This window comes from Fomitopsis serialis, assembly GCF_022376445.1.
Source record: "Fomitopsis serialis strain Sig1Antser10 chromosome Unknown B0H18scaffold_180, whole genome shotgun sequence".
Classification (NCBI taxonomy): Eukaryota; Fungi; Basidiomycota; class Agaricomycetes; order Polyporales; family Fomitopsidaceae; genus Fomitopsis; species Fomitopsis serialis.
The window spans coordinates 1-15,107 of NW_025955140.1; the positions used below are offsets into that span (position 1 = coordinate 1).

The 15,107-nt window shown below is 55.2% G+C and overlaps 3 protein-coding genes across 3 annotated transcripts; all 3 read left to right on the forward strand.

Annotated features, from left to right (window-relative positions):
- Positions 1-3,116: 3,116 nt before the first annotated feature.
- Positions 3,117-3,898, forward strand: B0H18DRAFT_1047785 (uncharacterized protein). Its single transcript, XM_048030854.1, has one exon. It carries the CDS (start codon positions 3,157-3,159, stop codon positions 3,493-3,495), a length of 339 nt encoding a protein of 112 aa, XP_047886134.1. The 5' UTR covers positions 3,117-3,156; the 3' UTR covers positions 3,496-3,898.
- A 591-nt stretch (positions 3,899-4,489) lies between these two features.
- B0H18DRAFT_857907 (uncharacterized protein) lies at positions 4,490-5,578 on the forward strand (the record flags this gene model as incomplete). Its single annotated transcript, XM_048039675.1, has 1 exon — positions 4,490-5,578. A coding segment is annotated over one exon (1,089 nt), but the record flags the coding sequence as incomplete, so codon positions are not given.
- Positions 5,579-10,831: 5,253 nt separating this feature from the next.
- B0H18DRAFT_1097310 (Alpha/Beta hydrolase protein) lies at positions 10,832-13,358 on the forward strand. Its single transcript, XM_048032480.1, has 11 exons — positions 10,832-11,149; positions 11,204-11,289; positions 11,344-11,412; positions 11,465-11,564; positions 11,619-11,897; positions 11,960-12,053; positions 12,108-12,225; positions 12,282-12,307; positions 12,362-12,775; positions 12,838-13,123; positions 13,190-13,358. The coding sequence occupies exons 1-10, from the start codon at positions 10,908-10,910 to the stop codon at positions 12,904-12,906; spliced, it is 1,497 nt and encodes a 498-aa protein (XP_047886136.1). The 5' UTR covers positions 10,832-10,907; the 3' UTR covers positions 12,907-13,123; positions 13,190-13,358.
- The last annotated feature ends 1,749 nt before the right edge of the window (positions 13,359-15,107 follow it).

Consider the following 15,107-nt stretch of genomic DNA (forward strand, 5'->3'; position numbering starts at 1 on the left):
GCGAGTAAAACAGCACCCGAGAAGGAAATTGGGTCGCCAAGACGGTATGCCAACAGAACGTTAGACGAACAGGACGGCGGGCAAACAAGACGACGCGAGGGCAGGACGGTGGCACACGAGCAAGGCGGATGCATTCCCAGTGAGCCGACGCCTTGATTGAGCCAGCCGACGCTTCGAACTCACAAACAAGCCCGGCTGGTCGATTCACACTATCAATTGGGATCACGAATCCCGATTACATTGCACCCAGGTAAGTACATTATGTCTACGTCGGCTGCACCATCCTCATCGTACAAGCCGACGCGTCGGCCGGCGTAGGCTACTCCCATGACATTCCGCGAGACGGCACGTCGGCTACAGGATAGGCTTCGGGTGAAAAGGGCTGCATGGTGTGGGGACCCTGCCCTTAGCACCAAGTCGGGGCTCCCGGTATACGCTCGCCGAATGCTCACGGCCGGTAAACGCTTTGATGCCTGTCTGGAAGCGGTCAAAGCGGGACCATCACTCAAGAAAAGCCTGCCAGCCTGGTATCACATAGGAGCCACGAAGGCTCTACGGAGACTGAACAATACGAAGATTAGCGACTGTCTCCGAGATAGACACGGTGTCACCTTGGTATCCGATCTCCTCAAAGCCACCAGGTCAACCTGCGGCGACCAGCCACCAGCGCACACGTCCCTCTGGGAGGATAATGATTGTCGATGTCCGGAGTGTTCGGCGCTCCGAACACGGGGCTGTTTACACCCAGCGACATGTAGAATCGCCGCCTTCAGAATCCTCAGCGAGATCATCCCCAAGTGGAATCCCCTCGTTCCACAGGTAGTGGACGGACTCACCCTTACTAGGAGGCGACAAGAGAAAAATGACGAGGCAGTCCTCAAGGATGGGGACCTCCTCACCTTCAACCCGTCTGTAACATCAGCCGGCACCGTCTCGGAAACCTTCCGAGTATTTGTCGCCCAGAGCACGTTAACCTCTCCGCCTACGGTCAGACAACGCCCCGGCCGAGCGGTTGTAGAGGAGTCAGGCCATATAGGCATATCTTTGTATGAAATCCCTGTGGTTAGCACAAAGGTATCATACATAAACAGCTGTACTTACCAAGGCCTGTTCTCATACATGAGCTGCCGCTCGCTCATGTATGAGCGAGGCGCCGTCGGTCGTTACCTGTTATAGCAGTCGCGCCGGGGCAGCCCGGTGCCTTCGTCCACGGCGGGGCGGTACCACTGGCGCGCGATGCTCGGCTGCCCCATATGGACGTACATCGGGGTCAGCGCATCTGAGATCAGGTACGATCTCAGTCCCCTGCGCCGCCGCCCAGCCCGCTGCTTGGCGTCAGTTTCGGCTAAGCCCGGAAGCCCGCAACGAGCCGAGCGAGCGGCGAGCGCAGGGCGAGCGGTTCCGCCTGCTGTTTGCGACCTCCACCACCCCACGCCGGTGACCGACATCGTTACACCGCGTACAACGAGTTACGATAGCGAGCATGCAGGGCCAACGCCCCGCATGCAGATGCAGCCGACAAATGGACAGCTGGTGTGTCAGCGAAGAGCCAGCATCAAGGTGAGTGCAATCACATACGAGCGAGCGAGCTGACCGTGTCCACAGGACGCGGCGACGCGCAGCAAACGCGCGTCGACCGCGATTGCGCAGGGCCAATGCCCCGCGTGCAAACGCAGCCAACGGGCGGACCACGGGCACGGGCTAGAACGGGCGCGTGAGAAGGCAGGCGGGAAGGTGGACATAGACAGGCGAGAACGGGCGCGAGAGCAGGCAGGCAGGTACGTGGACGTAGATGAGCAGGCAGGTACGTGGACGTAGATGAGCAGGCAGGCAGGTGGTCGGGTGGGCGGGTGGACGGGCAGGTGGACGAGTAGGTAAGCGGACGGGTAGGAGAGCAGACAGGCGGGCACGCTGGTAGGCGACAGCGCATGCCACTCACTGCGAGTGCGCTGGGCGCAGGCTGGCAAACGGACATGTAGGCGGGCGGGCAGGTATACGAGCAGCTACACGAGCGGGAGGGCGGATGGACGAGCAGGCCGGCGGACAAGCGGGTGCCAAGCGACTGAACGAGCGAGCGGATGGACGGGCGGACGAGCGGGCAAGTAGGCGAGTGATAAAACAGGTGAGCGGGACGGCAGGCGGACGAGCAGGTCAGTAGGAGAGTGGGTGGATTGGCGAGCGAGAGGGCAAGTGGGTAAGAGAGTGCGAGGGCGAGAGGACAGGCGAGTACAGAGCGCGGACCAGCAGCTCACGCACGGCGATCGCGAGCGTGCAGGGGCGAATTCCCAGCACGCAAGCACAGCCAACGAACACAAGGTGGGCGCGTGAGCGAAAAGTGGGTGACCGCGACGGTGGGCAGGGCCGGGGCGCACGCAGCACATATACTAGATCAGTCTGGGATTTGCTTTGTTTAATTCGCAAACATCGCGTGTGCGTGCAATGTTCAACGTACAACGAACTGTAATGGCAGAATATAATATATATGTACAATGAATGTGTACTCATCCGAGTCATCGAGTCCAGTATGTATCGCGCCGCAACACCCACTACGACTCGAGACTCGGCTGAGAACCAGTACAGTACACTATTGCACACGAGAATATTGTACCACATCTCATCTGCTGTGGTATATGCCACTAAACATGTAATCAATCCCTATTCTAGCATACAATACATGCACACACGGTGCGGAAACGTCCCAATCACGAATCACAGGTATGTTGCAGGCCTAAGTAGGACCGTTAAACGCGTGCTGATTGGTCGAGAACAACCCGAGCACATCGGGGTTGCCAAACTTGGCGAGACAACAAACAGACACAAACGTTGAGTTTACGGGCGCCCGCAAGGCTACTGTAACTCTACTATCTCGCTTTCATGTTCGTCTCTGCACGGAAGACAACGGTGGAGACTCTGAGACACATCCAGGAATGAATGCATCTAGGTAAGCTCATTTGGCCCGATTGTTTATGCATGCACCAATGCACTATCCATCCTAGACCGACCCTCTCGTCAACAAGTATGTCGGACGGCGCAGCGACGAACGTGTCGAATGGCGCGTTAACCAGTAGGAACAGTGCGTCAGCAGGTACGAAGGGATGCGCTCACTCGGGCAGAACCCGAAGGAGGCGGAGCTGCAAGACATGATCAACGAGGTCGATGTGGGCGCGAACGCCGAACGGCACGATCAACCCCGAGTTCCTCACAATGAAGGAGCGCAAGATGCGTGACACGGACAGCGAGGAGGAGATCAGGGGGGTGCTCAAGGTCTTCGACAAGGACGGCGGTGGCTACGTCTCTGCTGCGGGGCTCGGGCGCATTATGACTCACCGCGGTGAGTGCCCTCGTCTGCGTGGACAGGTGGCGGTGCTGATTGTGCGGGTGGTGCGCAGGCGAGTAACTGTCGGGCAACGAGGTCGACGAGATGATCCACGACGTGGATGTCGATGGGGACGGTCAAAGTGCGTCTTTGCCGTTCGATGCCCATTGCTTCTCTAACATCCATGCCATCCTCCTGGTACCCACAGAGGTCGTGTAAGTACACTCGCCACTCATCATCCGCATTGCTACCATGCTGATCTGTCCAAGCAGATCGTTACCCACTGCAATACCGTGCTCTACAGCGCGTTGCTGGGGACACTAGTGAGGAAGCCCGACATCGGGCCGGAAGAGACACCAAAGACTCGGATCCGTGCATAATGCCTCTGCGAGCGCTATAGTACTCGAATCCCCTTCGCAGCCTTAAGAACTACACGACCACTGAATGTATCAAGCCTGATCATTTGTCGGAACCTTAAACATACCAAATTGGGACATGTTGCTTCATGAATTGGCTCGTCGTGTAGAGAGTAGTAGTAGCAATTGACATTGCAAAGAACAAATGTGAATCCTTTCAAGTGTATATTGTGGAGTGCGACATATGGAGTGTGTATGTCATGGCGCGCGACATAGATTCTCGATACACAGACTATCATAATTCAGGCACCATGCTAAACGAGGCGCGGCTACTATATATGGAGCCGTACATAGCCAGATCGAGCGGATCGCGATTGCAATCACCCGATGCCCGTGACGGCACCCAAAGTGGACCAGCGCGCGACAGGTCCTATTTAGGGTATGGCCGCCGCAAGCTCCCGCCAGCGGTGGATGACCCGGCTGTCCCTGAAGGGCAGCTGCCCTTTCGGGTAGTGAGCAAGGCGCCGGCTGCATCTTCATGTATGAAGGTGCAGTCATCACTGCACTGTAACTACTGGGATCTATGTATGACCCCTTTGTGCTAACTACAGGGATTCATACATGGGTATGCCAGCATCTGGTGGAGGAGTCCGCTACGGCCCTTATCTTTAAGCCTACAAATGACATAGTCCTAGAAGATGCTACAGTGATGCGTAAAGAACACACCTGTGCGATCTTTTTCGGTGTTAGTGACGCCAGGAACGGACTGGTCAGCCAGACGAACAACACACCCGGAGAACACGCAGCACCAGGCGAGCTGACAGCGGCCTTATACGCCGTTGAACACACGCCCCTCGATGCCCCGCTATGCCTTCTGAGTACCAATAACGTACTCACCGATTTGATTTTCAAACGGGCCCCTATGTGGGAAACCCGGGGATGGATAGATATCCCACTCGCTGCACACTTGCGACCGCTCCTGAACCACCTTCGTCAGAGGTGTGCAGTCACCACCTTTGGGAAGGTGACAGGCGAGGATACCTGGCAAGTCCTAGAACGAGCTCGACAGGAGGCCTCCACCTCGCCACCGCAGACCTTTCTCGTGTCCAGAGCCCCGACACGAGAGCTCGATCCACGCTTTGAGCTAACGGGAGCCAGGCTAGACTGCCTGACGCAGGCGCTCGCGTACAGCGGTATCATGGAACGGAAGCAAACAGCCTCCAGACGAGCCACAACTGCGAACCTGGAAATGGTACGACGCCACTTACCGGCAGACACCCCGATACCGAATGAACTAATCTGGGTGAGCACTCGGCATAGAGACTTCACCCGGCCTTTCGCCGTGTTCCTGTGGAAAGTCATGCATGGAGGTCTCAAATGCGGGCCCTATTGGAGCAAGATCCCAGACTACGAATACCGGGCGCAGTGTGGTCACTGCGGTGCCCTGGAGACCATACAGCATATTCTTTTTGAATGCCAAGCCATAGGCCAGTCGCTTGTTTGGTCGAAGGTACGGACAGTCTGGGAGAAGAAAATACCCGCCCTGCCCTGGCCCGACTTGTCCATGGCATGGGTGCTCTCCCTCGGCCTAACAAAGTGGGAGACGGAAGCGGAACGCGGGCGCCCCGGAGCCACGAGGTTGTGGCGGATACTGGTGTCTGAGGCAGTCCACCTAATCTGGAAGCTGCGTTGTGAACGAGTGATAGGTCATGCCGGAGAAGACAGGTGGGAACACCGAACTGCGGGAGTGAGCAATAAGCTGCAATACGTGTTGAACGGCCGGCTGGCTTTAGACATCGAGTCCACACGGAGGAAATACGCAAATTCTGTGTCAAAACGAGACCTGATACACGCTACGTGGAATGGAGTACTGTGGGATGAACCTGCGCTCCCGGATGATTGGATGAATTATAAGGGTTTTTTAGTGGGTAGAACGCCGGCCTTACGAGTAGACCTCGAACCGGACTGATGAGCCCCACACTGGTTGTTCAACCGTGCGTAATATGGCATTTTTTACCCTGGACTGGCGACTACGGGGAGACCCGTACGCAGGCTGGATGCGCTGGGATGACCCATTGTCACCTGCAGCCATCCGTGATGGCCCTCCAAAAAAAAAAAAAAAAAAAAAAAAAAAAAAAAAAGATATTACCAAACTTCCTCAAGCTCACATATATGCAGGTGGTGGCTCGCCCCGCCTGACACCGTCCGTCTCTTCCTTTAACTGCGCCATCTCCGCTCGCAGTGTCGCCATCTCTCTCCTGAGCTCCTGCTCAACCTCCGCACCCGTGAGCCCAGGAGGTGCGGGCATGGCAGGAATAGACGGTCTGCCCTCTGTTGCGTGTGTGCCGCCTTGCGCCGTACTGTTGACAGCTGAGCGCAAGGTCGCGACTTGTTGTCGAAGTTCTGCCGCCTCGTGCTCCAGACGGTCATAGTCTGACGAGGATGTGGACGGGGCGTGCTTCTCGTTGAGACGTCCACCGTCAAACGGATCGATAGACTCAGGAACGCTGAGGCCTACACCAGCAGCGCTTTTGTGCGATCCGAGTGATCCTCCCTGTGAGGTTGGGGAGAGGTCATCCAAGGAAACCACTGGCATGCCTCGAGGAATGCGATTCGAAGTTGCAACGAATGGGTCAATCTCCTGGCTATTCCCTCCCTCCACGTATGGCGCCGTTCGCTTTCTACGGAAGTAGACCGCGAGGAGGACACAAATGGTAACGAAAGCAAGGCCGCCGATTACGCCGCCAGCAATTGCTCCGGCTGGTCCACCTGTTCTTAGATGAGAGAAGTCGACATAGCAGACTCAAAAATCACTTACTGTGGTGGGACGTGTTGAGCTCTGCAGCAGCAGTTGGACTGCTCGACGTAGATGCGGTTTGGCTCACAGTCGTCACAGCTGTGACTAGACCTGTCGATCCCGAGCTCATAGTAGTTGACAAAACCGCGGTTTGGGTGGTCGAAGTCGTTGTGCTAGTGTTGCCATCGTCGAAGCTTCGCCGATGTGTTCAATCGCTGGTTCAAGAGGGCAATGCAAAGGTAATGTGTACTCACGTGTACATGGCCCAGTCAAACAACAGGGCGGACGACTGGGATCCCTGCACCGTACTCATGACCAGCTTGTGCTCCGTATTGCTGAGGCCCGTTTGACTGAAGACCGAAACATTGTATACGTATTGACTGGCGGACGCATCGGGTTCATGGGCATAACTGCCGGCCACTGCGCCGTCCAACTCGAAGGTAATATTGGTGAATGTTACGATGTCGGCCGCGCTGGCGCTGTTGACAATGATACAATACACCCAGATATCGGTTCCTGGACAGGCTGTTCAACCCCAGCTACAGGAAAATGGATGAAGCACGAACCAGTGAAGTCCAGCGTCACATAGGGTTGCGTAGGATCCGTAGCATTTGAAGTCGTATCGTGCCATGTACCGTCAAATGCATCGCTCGCACTCGGATGAAGAGCACAGATAGAGCATTCTGGACCAAAGTTCCAGTTGCTCGAGTAACTTGGCTGGATACCGGTGGATGAGTCGCCGTATTGATCATCGATCGTCCTGTTGATCTGACCAGCTAAGGCGTCCAGAGAGAGGAGCAAGGGGACAAAGAGGGCATACTGTGCGTGCAGGCAACTATGTAGGTATGGGGGAAACATCTGGTGTGGACGAGGGGCGAAGGAGCCGGTGTCAGTGGAGGATAACATATATATATGCCGCGCACTTGATCTCGCAGTCTATGTACTGCACATTGACAGTTGACAGCGAAGCTGATATTTCGCGGGCAGGGCTCCAACCATCAACACCAAGGGATAGAATCGCACTGGCGACAATCCTGTTTGTCACTCACTGAGAAGGACAACGGCAATACGACACACAGAAGAATGCCGAGGCATTAGGGTGACCTTGAGTCACAGCCTGTTCAGACATGACTGAAACACTGGCAAGTCTCGTCCAAGATTCAAGCAAAGCAAACAGGATTCGTGTGCCTGGCGACCCATCGGTGGCACTTGTACGGTGAGATGCTCACGCTGTACAGCCCCGTCTGTCAGCGGGATAACCCTGAACTATCTGACCGTCAAACTTACCTTCTGGCATTCACGTCACCTCCGCGTGGGTAGTTCGGGCGAGAACAAAGCCCGTATAGACCTACAGAAGAGTCAATGTCCTCGCCCTAGTCACGATCGAGTGAATAGACAGAGTGGTGAAAGTAGAAGACGTGCAAGCATGTCGGCGAAGCCTCGGCTTGCATATTACAATTCAAACGCATGAAGAACTGCACCGTGCTTGAGAAGTTCATTTACTGTGATTGTCCGTGCTGCGCGGTATGCAACATAAGCCTTCGTCTGGCAGGAGAGAACCCACTCAACTGACCTTAAGAGAGTCGTTCAAATGACACGTGCGCTGGCACTCTAGCCCATAGGTGAAAGTGTTCTGCAGGATAGGTGCTATGATCCAACTCATTTGCAGCGGAGGTTGTGTTCCGGACGGATTCGGCAGTGACGCGCAGGCCTGATATAAGTGCGCACGATTACTATGCTCGAGGCAGCCTTGATAGTCGCGACGCACCGTCCCGCACACCACTGCAGGTCATCCTTTTGAATTGAGTGTCTTTCGGCGCGTCCGTGAATATGAACCCCTCATGAGCGACGAGGACAGCTGCCAGCCCAATGCTAACGAAACGCGCCGGTGGCAACGCGAACGCGTTCTTTGCGCGTATTGACGCGTTTGATTCGCGCGCGCGGCGCTAGTCGCAGTGACTGCAGTTCCCCCGACTGAATGTTCGATGGTATCTTTTGCCTCTCTGTCCATACGACAACTCTCCTCCTCCTCCTCCTTCTCAACATGTCTGTGCATGTCTGTGTACATTTGGGGATTAATTTGGGCAAATTGCGCGACTACTGGCGGTGGCGTAGTAAGCAATAGCCCCTTTTCCAGCATCGGCGACGGTAGCTGCACCATGCACCTCGTCTGCTCAACCATTGCTCTGAACCGTTAAGCTGGACACCCATGCACTTGCGCCTGTCATTTCAAGCAGCTTACGGAGCCATGTCTCTGGTGTAGCTTACGCGATGCATGACTGAGGCATCAAGAGCTCAAGTCGGCCGATGGAAGTTGGTACTAGGATGACTGACTGACGCATCTATTGAGATAGACTGGAGTAGCCAGGTACGAATATAAGAGCGTCGTCGATACGATGCAATCTCTGTCAACAGACCTCGCACCCAGCCAAAAAGCAGTCAATTTCACAGACATGACAGGCAAGACGAACATCCTGCTCTTCGGTGCCACTGGTATTGCATTATCCCCCATTTTACTACTCGACGATCCCTGACACCATTACTACAGGATATATCGGAGGTACTCAATTGAGCCGCCTTCTGAAGCACCCGAAGGCATATACCTTCGAGATTGTTACGCCCGTACGCTCTCTCTCGAAGGCGAAAGTTCTCGAGAAGCTAGGCGCGAAACGCGAGGTAGCCTCTCTTAGCGAGCATGACACAATAGAGGCACTTGCCTTGCAAGCGGATGTCATTTTTAACCTCGTCAGTCGTAGTTTGCCGTTTGCAAACCCTGACTTGAACTAACGCACCGAATCCTGCACAGGCGAACGCGGACAACGTATCCGCCATGAACGCGGTATTGAGAGGAATGCGAACAGCGCACGAGACCACTGGCCAGCTGCCTGTCCTCATCCACACTGTAAGTGTATCCAAAGCGTGCGCGTAGTGCTACATAGAACTGACAGCTAGTTCCAGTCCGGCACGGGCGAAATGATCGAGTTCGCGAATGGGGAATACGCCACTGAGACCGTCTATTCAGGCTTGAACATCGAGCAGATGAAGTCAATCCCACCGGAAGCCCCCAATCGCAACGTCGACCTGGCTGTGATCGGTGCAGACGAGGAAGGTGCGATCAGTTTTCTATTCCTTGGGCGATGGCGTCGGAATTTACTGACGGTACTGCACAAGCTATGCGCGGACGTACCTCATCTCTCCGGGGATGGTGTACGGCATTGCATCGGCTCCCATTCACGACGCCGGCATCGCGAAGCGGTTCTCCATCCAGATCCCGGGGCTCCTGAAGGCAGCCCTGGCCAGGAGGCGCGGCGGCATGGTCGGCCCTGGCAAGGCCGTCTGGCCACATGCTCATGTTGACGACGGTGCGTACCTGCGGTACTCCTCGCAGTTATGCTCACAAGTACTAACATGCCCACTCGCCTCTATAATGGCCGACATATACATCACGCTCTTCGATGCGACCTCCAAGAACCCACAGAGCGTCGGACACGGTTGGGAGGGCTACTACTTTGTTGAGAACGGGCACATCACTTGGTACGAGATCGGCAAGGCCATTGGCCAGGCGCTCGTAGACCTCGGACTCGCGAAGGACGCTGAGCCTACGTCATTTACTAACGAAGAGCTCGAGAACTACAGGGTATCGGTGGTACGTTCCCTGCTCCCCTTCTTCTCAGAGTGTTATCAACTGATCATCACGGGCACAGTCTACTGGCAGCGTCCTGAGTGGGACGACGTGTCGCGCGGCCCGGGCGCGCTCAATCGGGTGGAAGCCCCAGAGCGCTGACGTGCTCGCGACAGTCAAGCCCGAGGTTGAGCTGCAGTGGAAGATGGCGCAGGAGAAAGGCGAGGTTGACTTCACATTTGAGAGGGGCCTTGCCGAGTTGTGAACCAAACAGCGATGTCCATCGTGTAGAAGAGACTACTCATGCAGATGCTGCCAATGAACTGCCCCTATTGTCTCTCAGTCTTGCCGTGACGCAGAGGTTCGCGCAGATGCTGAAAGCTTATCTCCAGTTGCCCTCTGCGCGCTCGTGTCTTCCCGTTGTTCGCGCTCTGATGGCCGTCCAACGAGGTTCTTCAATGGTACTGCCACGGTGCCAGTGTACCGCACTGGCATATCGGGCTACTCGTTCAATTTCTTGCAGTGGTCCACAGCGTGCAGGGAGGTTCAATGAATGCGTTGTCTGCGGTGTGTAATCTCTCCCGTCTCTTTGATTTACTGAGCTACATAGGATTTTAGCCCTCATGTACATAGTCCTGTGAGACGCGTCTGTGGCACTGATGCCGGCGCCCAAGCAAAACACGACCCACGTGACGACAGATAAGCGGCGCGCCGTCGCACCCGCCTTCGAGTCGTTCCTCGTTCCGCACCCTCGCGTGTGAACGAGTTCTGAATCGCCCCAGGCCTGGCGTCGGCGAACTTCACAGCCAGCGAGACATGCTACTCTCGAACAACATGTTTCGGCTATGGGAAACGGCTTTCTGTGCTGTTGGTGTCTTTCTGGCTGGTGTTCACGCTGTCAAGGAGCAGACAACGGTCGGGATGAACAATTGGGATTCAAGCTTGCGCCGACTGTCCACCGTCGCATCAGAGGGTACGTTCAAAGAGCTCGCTCATGCGAGCTTGCCGGGTTACGCAGTACGCGTTAAGAAGACCGAGTTCTGCGACCCCACTGTGAAGTGCGACATCCGCTATATATGTGACCGCTGCTTAACGCTAATCAATGGTGGCAGCGTGTACACAGGCTATTTGGACGTCGATTATGGGGCGAAGCACCTATTCTTCTACTTTTTTGAGAGCAGGAGGGAGCCAGAGACAGGTTCAAGTAATCCCGATGGCCATTGAACTCTCACTGATACAGAATCGTGACCAGACGATGTTATGATGTGGATTAATGGTGGACCGGGCTGTTCCTCGTCCATGGGCCTCCTCATGGAGCTAGGTTAGTTCATTCTGCGACAACGGATATGCAGGTGGTCATGACCGCATAATAGGGCCTTGCCAAATCGACATGACAGGCACCTCCCATAATCGAACGACGTGGAATCCGTACTCGTGGAACGCGGAAGCTAACATATTTTTTCTCGACCAACCGTAGGCTATTTCAGATTGCAATCTTCCACGCATGCTGATGAGGTTATTGCTTAGCGTCGGCGTCGGCTTCTCGTACGCGGATTACGGCGAGACGATCGAGACCACCGAAGATGCCACTCGAAACGTGCATGCCTTCATCACCATCTTCTTCCAGACGTTCACCGAGTTTGCTGGACGCCCACTGCATCTCGCTGGCGAGTCATACGGTGGACGATATCTCCCCGCGTTTGCGAGTTACATCTATGACCAGAATCGTATCGCCCACGCAGAGGGACGCGAGACGATCAATTTGCAGAGCGTGATCATTGGCAATGGCATCACGGATATCTCAACGTACGCACTCCCTATACGGACTGTACGCAGAGTATGTGGTGAATTCTTTCGATATTCCCAAGATTATATCCTGGAAGATATGAAATAGAGTGCGGCACAGCAGCCCTGGATGCACCCTTCCAGAAGATCAGCACCTGCGTGCGGATGAAGATGGCGGTTCGTCCTTTCCTACAATATCTGTAGCAATGAGTATTGATCGCGTCGCGCTAGCTACCGCGCTGCCAGAAAGCGATGTACGCCAATTGCATCGACCAATTCGACGCTATTGACTGCAACGCCGCTGTGAACTTCTGCGACTCCGAGCTGAGTACGGGTTACTGGGCTAGTGGTGAGTCTGACGCGCGAGGCATCCAACAGAGAAGTGACATTAATCCTCCCATGCAGGACGCAACCCGTACGACATCTCAAAGGTGCGTGTCACCCCCATGAAGTTGTCACACTTCTCACGCATAGCAACCCCATAGCCCTGCGAAGGTACAAGCCTTTGTTATAACGAAAATGCCGTCATCAAGTCCTTCCTCGACGATCCCTCCACTCGCACACTCCTTGGCGTCTCCTCTCCATATAACTTCACCGCATGTAGCAGCGCCGTCGGGGCAGGCTTCCGCGCGCATCTGGATAAGTGGGCTGTGCCGTCTCAGTACTACGTCGCGGGCCTGCTCGCGCGCGGTGTACGGGTGCTGATCTATGCTGGCACGTATGACTGGCAGTGCAACTGGGTCGCAAACCGGATGTGGGTCGACAAACTCGAGTGGGAAGGCGCGGAGGCGTGGAAGACAGAGGCGTGGAGGGGGTGGGATGTCGGCGAAGGCGTAGCGGGCGAGACGAAGACGGTGGGGCCGCTGACATTTGCAACAATAGCGGGCGCTGGACATATGATGAGTATTCCTCTCGATTCGTGCAGTGAACCAGTGCTGACTGCTCGTGTTGACTTTGATACGTCCCTCATGACAAACCGGCGGAAGCGCAGGCGATGATATCGCGATGGTTGACCCAGAAAGCCCTCTGAGATGCCGCGGACCAGGATGATGCGTGCAATTATTCTTTGCCAACCGTTGGGGCATGTACACTGTATTAATGTGGACGAAAAGCGCAGAATGTGAGGATGATATCACGCATACGCAGGAGGCGGGTCGCTCCGCCTGACACTCCCCATCTCCGTCCTCAACCACGCCAACTTTGTAACGACACCATTTCCATCCTCAGCCCGAGCGCGATCTCTGTATCTGTCGGTACCGATGCAGATAAGTACAGGCACCGTGTTTGCGGATGCATGGGTACAATCTACTTACCATCGGACTGTCGGCGGCTGTACGCTCCGCACGCAGACTTGCGACCTGCGCCCTGAATATTGAATACTTGAGTCTCATGCGCCAACCGCGAGAGCTCTGAGGAGGTACAGTTCGACCGCGCTTTTCATTATGTAGTAGAACCTGTTCAGAACTACTTAAGTAGTACTAGTATACTGAAGTGATCCAGAATCACGTGTACAAGTACTGACAGTTGCTGACACGGAAAAGCCCGAGCGGAGATCCAAACTACGACTCCCAGCCACAGGCGCGTCGGTGCGCGCGACGTTTTACAGACCTGTGTCGAAGGCCCTCGCTCACTGTTTTTTTTAACTCTAATACTTGAGAATGGTCATGACCGTCGTATCATACAGTGAAGTAACCTGAGGTATACACGTATTGTTCTTTATGTCCGAATCGTCGTCAGCTAACGTTTGCTATCCTACACATCATAGACATTTTGTTGAATCGGAGGCGCAAAACCAATACGCCCGTGTGGCCCATCCCGCCTTCAGTCTTCCTCGACAAGCGACATTGCCAGCGCAATCTTGTCTGCGAGCATCTGATGCACCTTGTCGGAGACAGCCACCGGCACATGGCGCTCAGTCGTCCAAATCTTTCCGTTGGTCTCCATTGCGTCCTCTTCCTCGAAGCCCCACTCCTCTGGGTCATCCAGCATGTCCGAGAACGCCTTGTGGGACGAGACAACGAACAGTGACACGTCAGGGTAGTCCTTGGTGAAATCTCGTGCGGCGGCACGTAGGTGTTCGTTCCAGACCTGGATAAACCACCTGGCGTCGTCTGAGCATCCTTGCGTCATCATCTTCGGCGCGCGGTCTGCAGGGGGTACGTCGATGATGAGGAAGTTGCGTGCGCGCGCCTTGTCACTCATGCATTGAACGCTGTCGAACAGGATTGAAACCACGTCTCGCAAATCAGGGTTTTGTGCGGGGTCGTGCTGTGCCGCTCGCTCACGCACGCGGCGCGGTATAAGTGCGTTATGGGTTACTTGATACGCAGCTTCAAATTCATCAACAGTCGCGTCCTCGGGCTCGTGGTCGAGGTCTGCCGGGTTTTCGGGTCTGTCGTCGGTTGAGTGCTCGGAGTCGTCGTCAGTGCGATTCTCAAGTTCATCGAGCGTTGAATTTCCAGGTTCGTCGTTGGCTTGGTCCTCAAATTCGCCTTCGGTGCCCCCACATTCGCCTTCGGTTTGACCCCCACATTTGTCATCTGGTTGACCTTTCGACCCTTCGTCAGTCTTGTCTTCTTCAGTTCCGTCGTCGGAGAGGTCTTCAGACTGGTTCTCGACGGGTACGGGTTCCACCTCAATCTCTTCGTAACTGCCATTTGCAAGGTAATTAGGCGTCTAAGCGCGAGATATGTGTGAAAAATCTCACCAACTATCGAAGAAGCCCAGCCAGATGACTGGTTGACTCAGGTGAGTCGTTAGGTTGCAACTTATCGTCTCTTTATGCTCACCGTATAAGGTCGTCTCGGGGTCAAGAGTGTCTTCTTTCGTCGGAGGTTGCTCTCCGCAATAATCGTCGGCTTGAACCGGGAGGTCGCTCAACACGGATGCAATCTTGGTCGCATGGTTCTTGACCTCGACAGCCGCCCTTCCCTCGGCGTGGAACCTGTCCCTCAGGTAGTCGTGCTAGACCATGCAGTGAGTGTAAGTAACATAGGATCCGGACAAATGCACACATACCCAGACTTTCTCTTGATTATCCGCACCGATACTAAAGATATCGCCGCTGTGCGGGTGCGTAGATGTCAGCACGTCGTCTCACATGGAGAACGGAATGGTTGATCCTACTCACAGATGCACCCACGTCTTGAAACCAGCCAGGCCCGGCCAGTTGTCGCGTTTGACTGCCACAGGCAGTATAGTGTCTATGGCGGGCCATCGAGGATGTCAAGG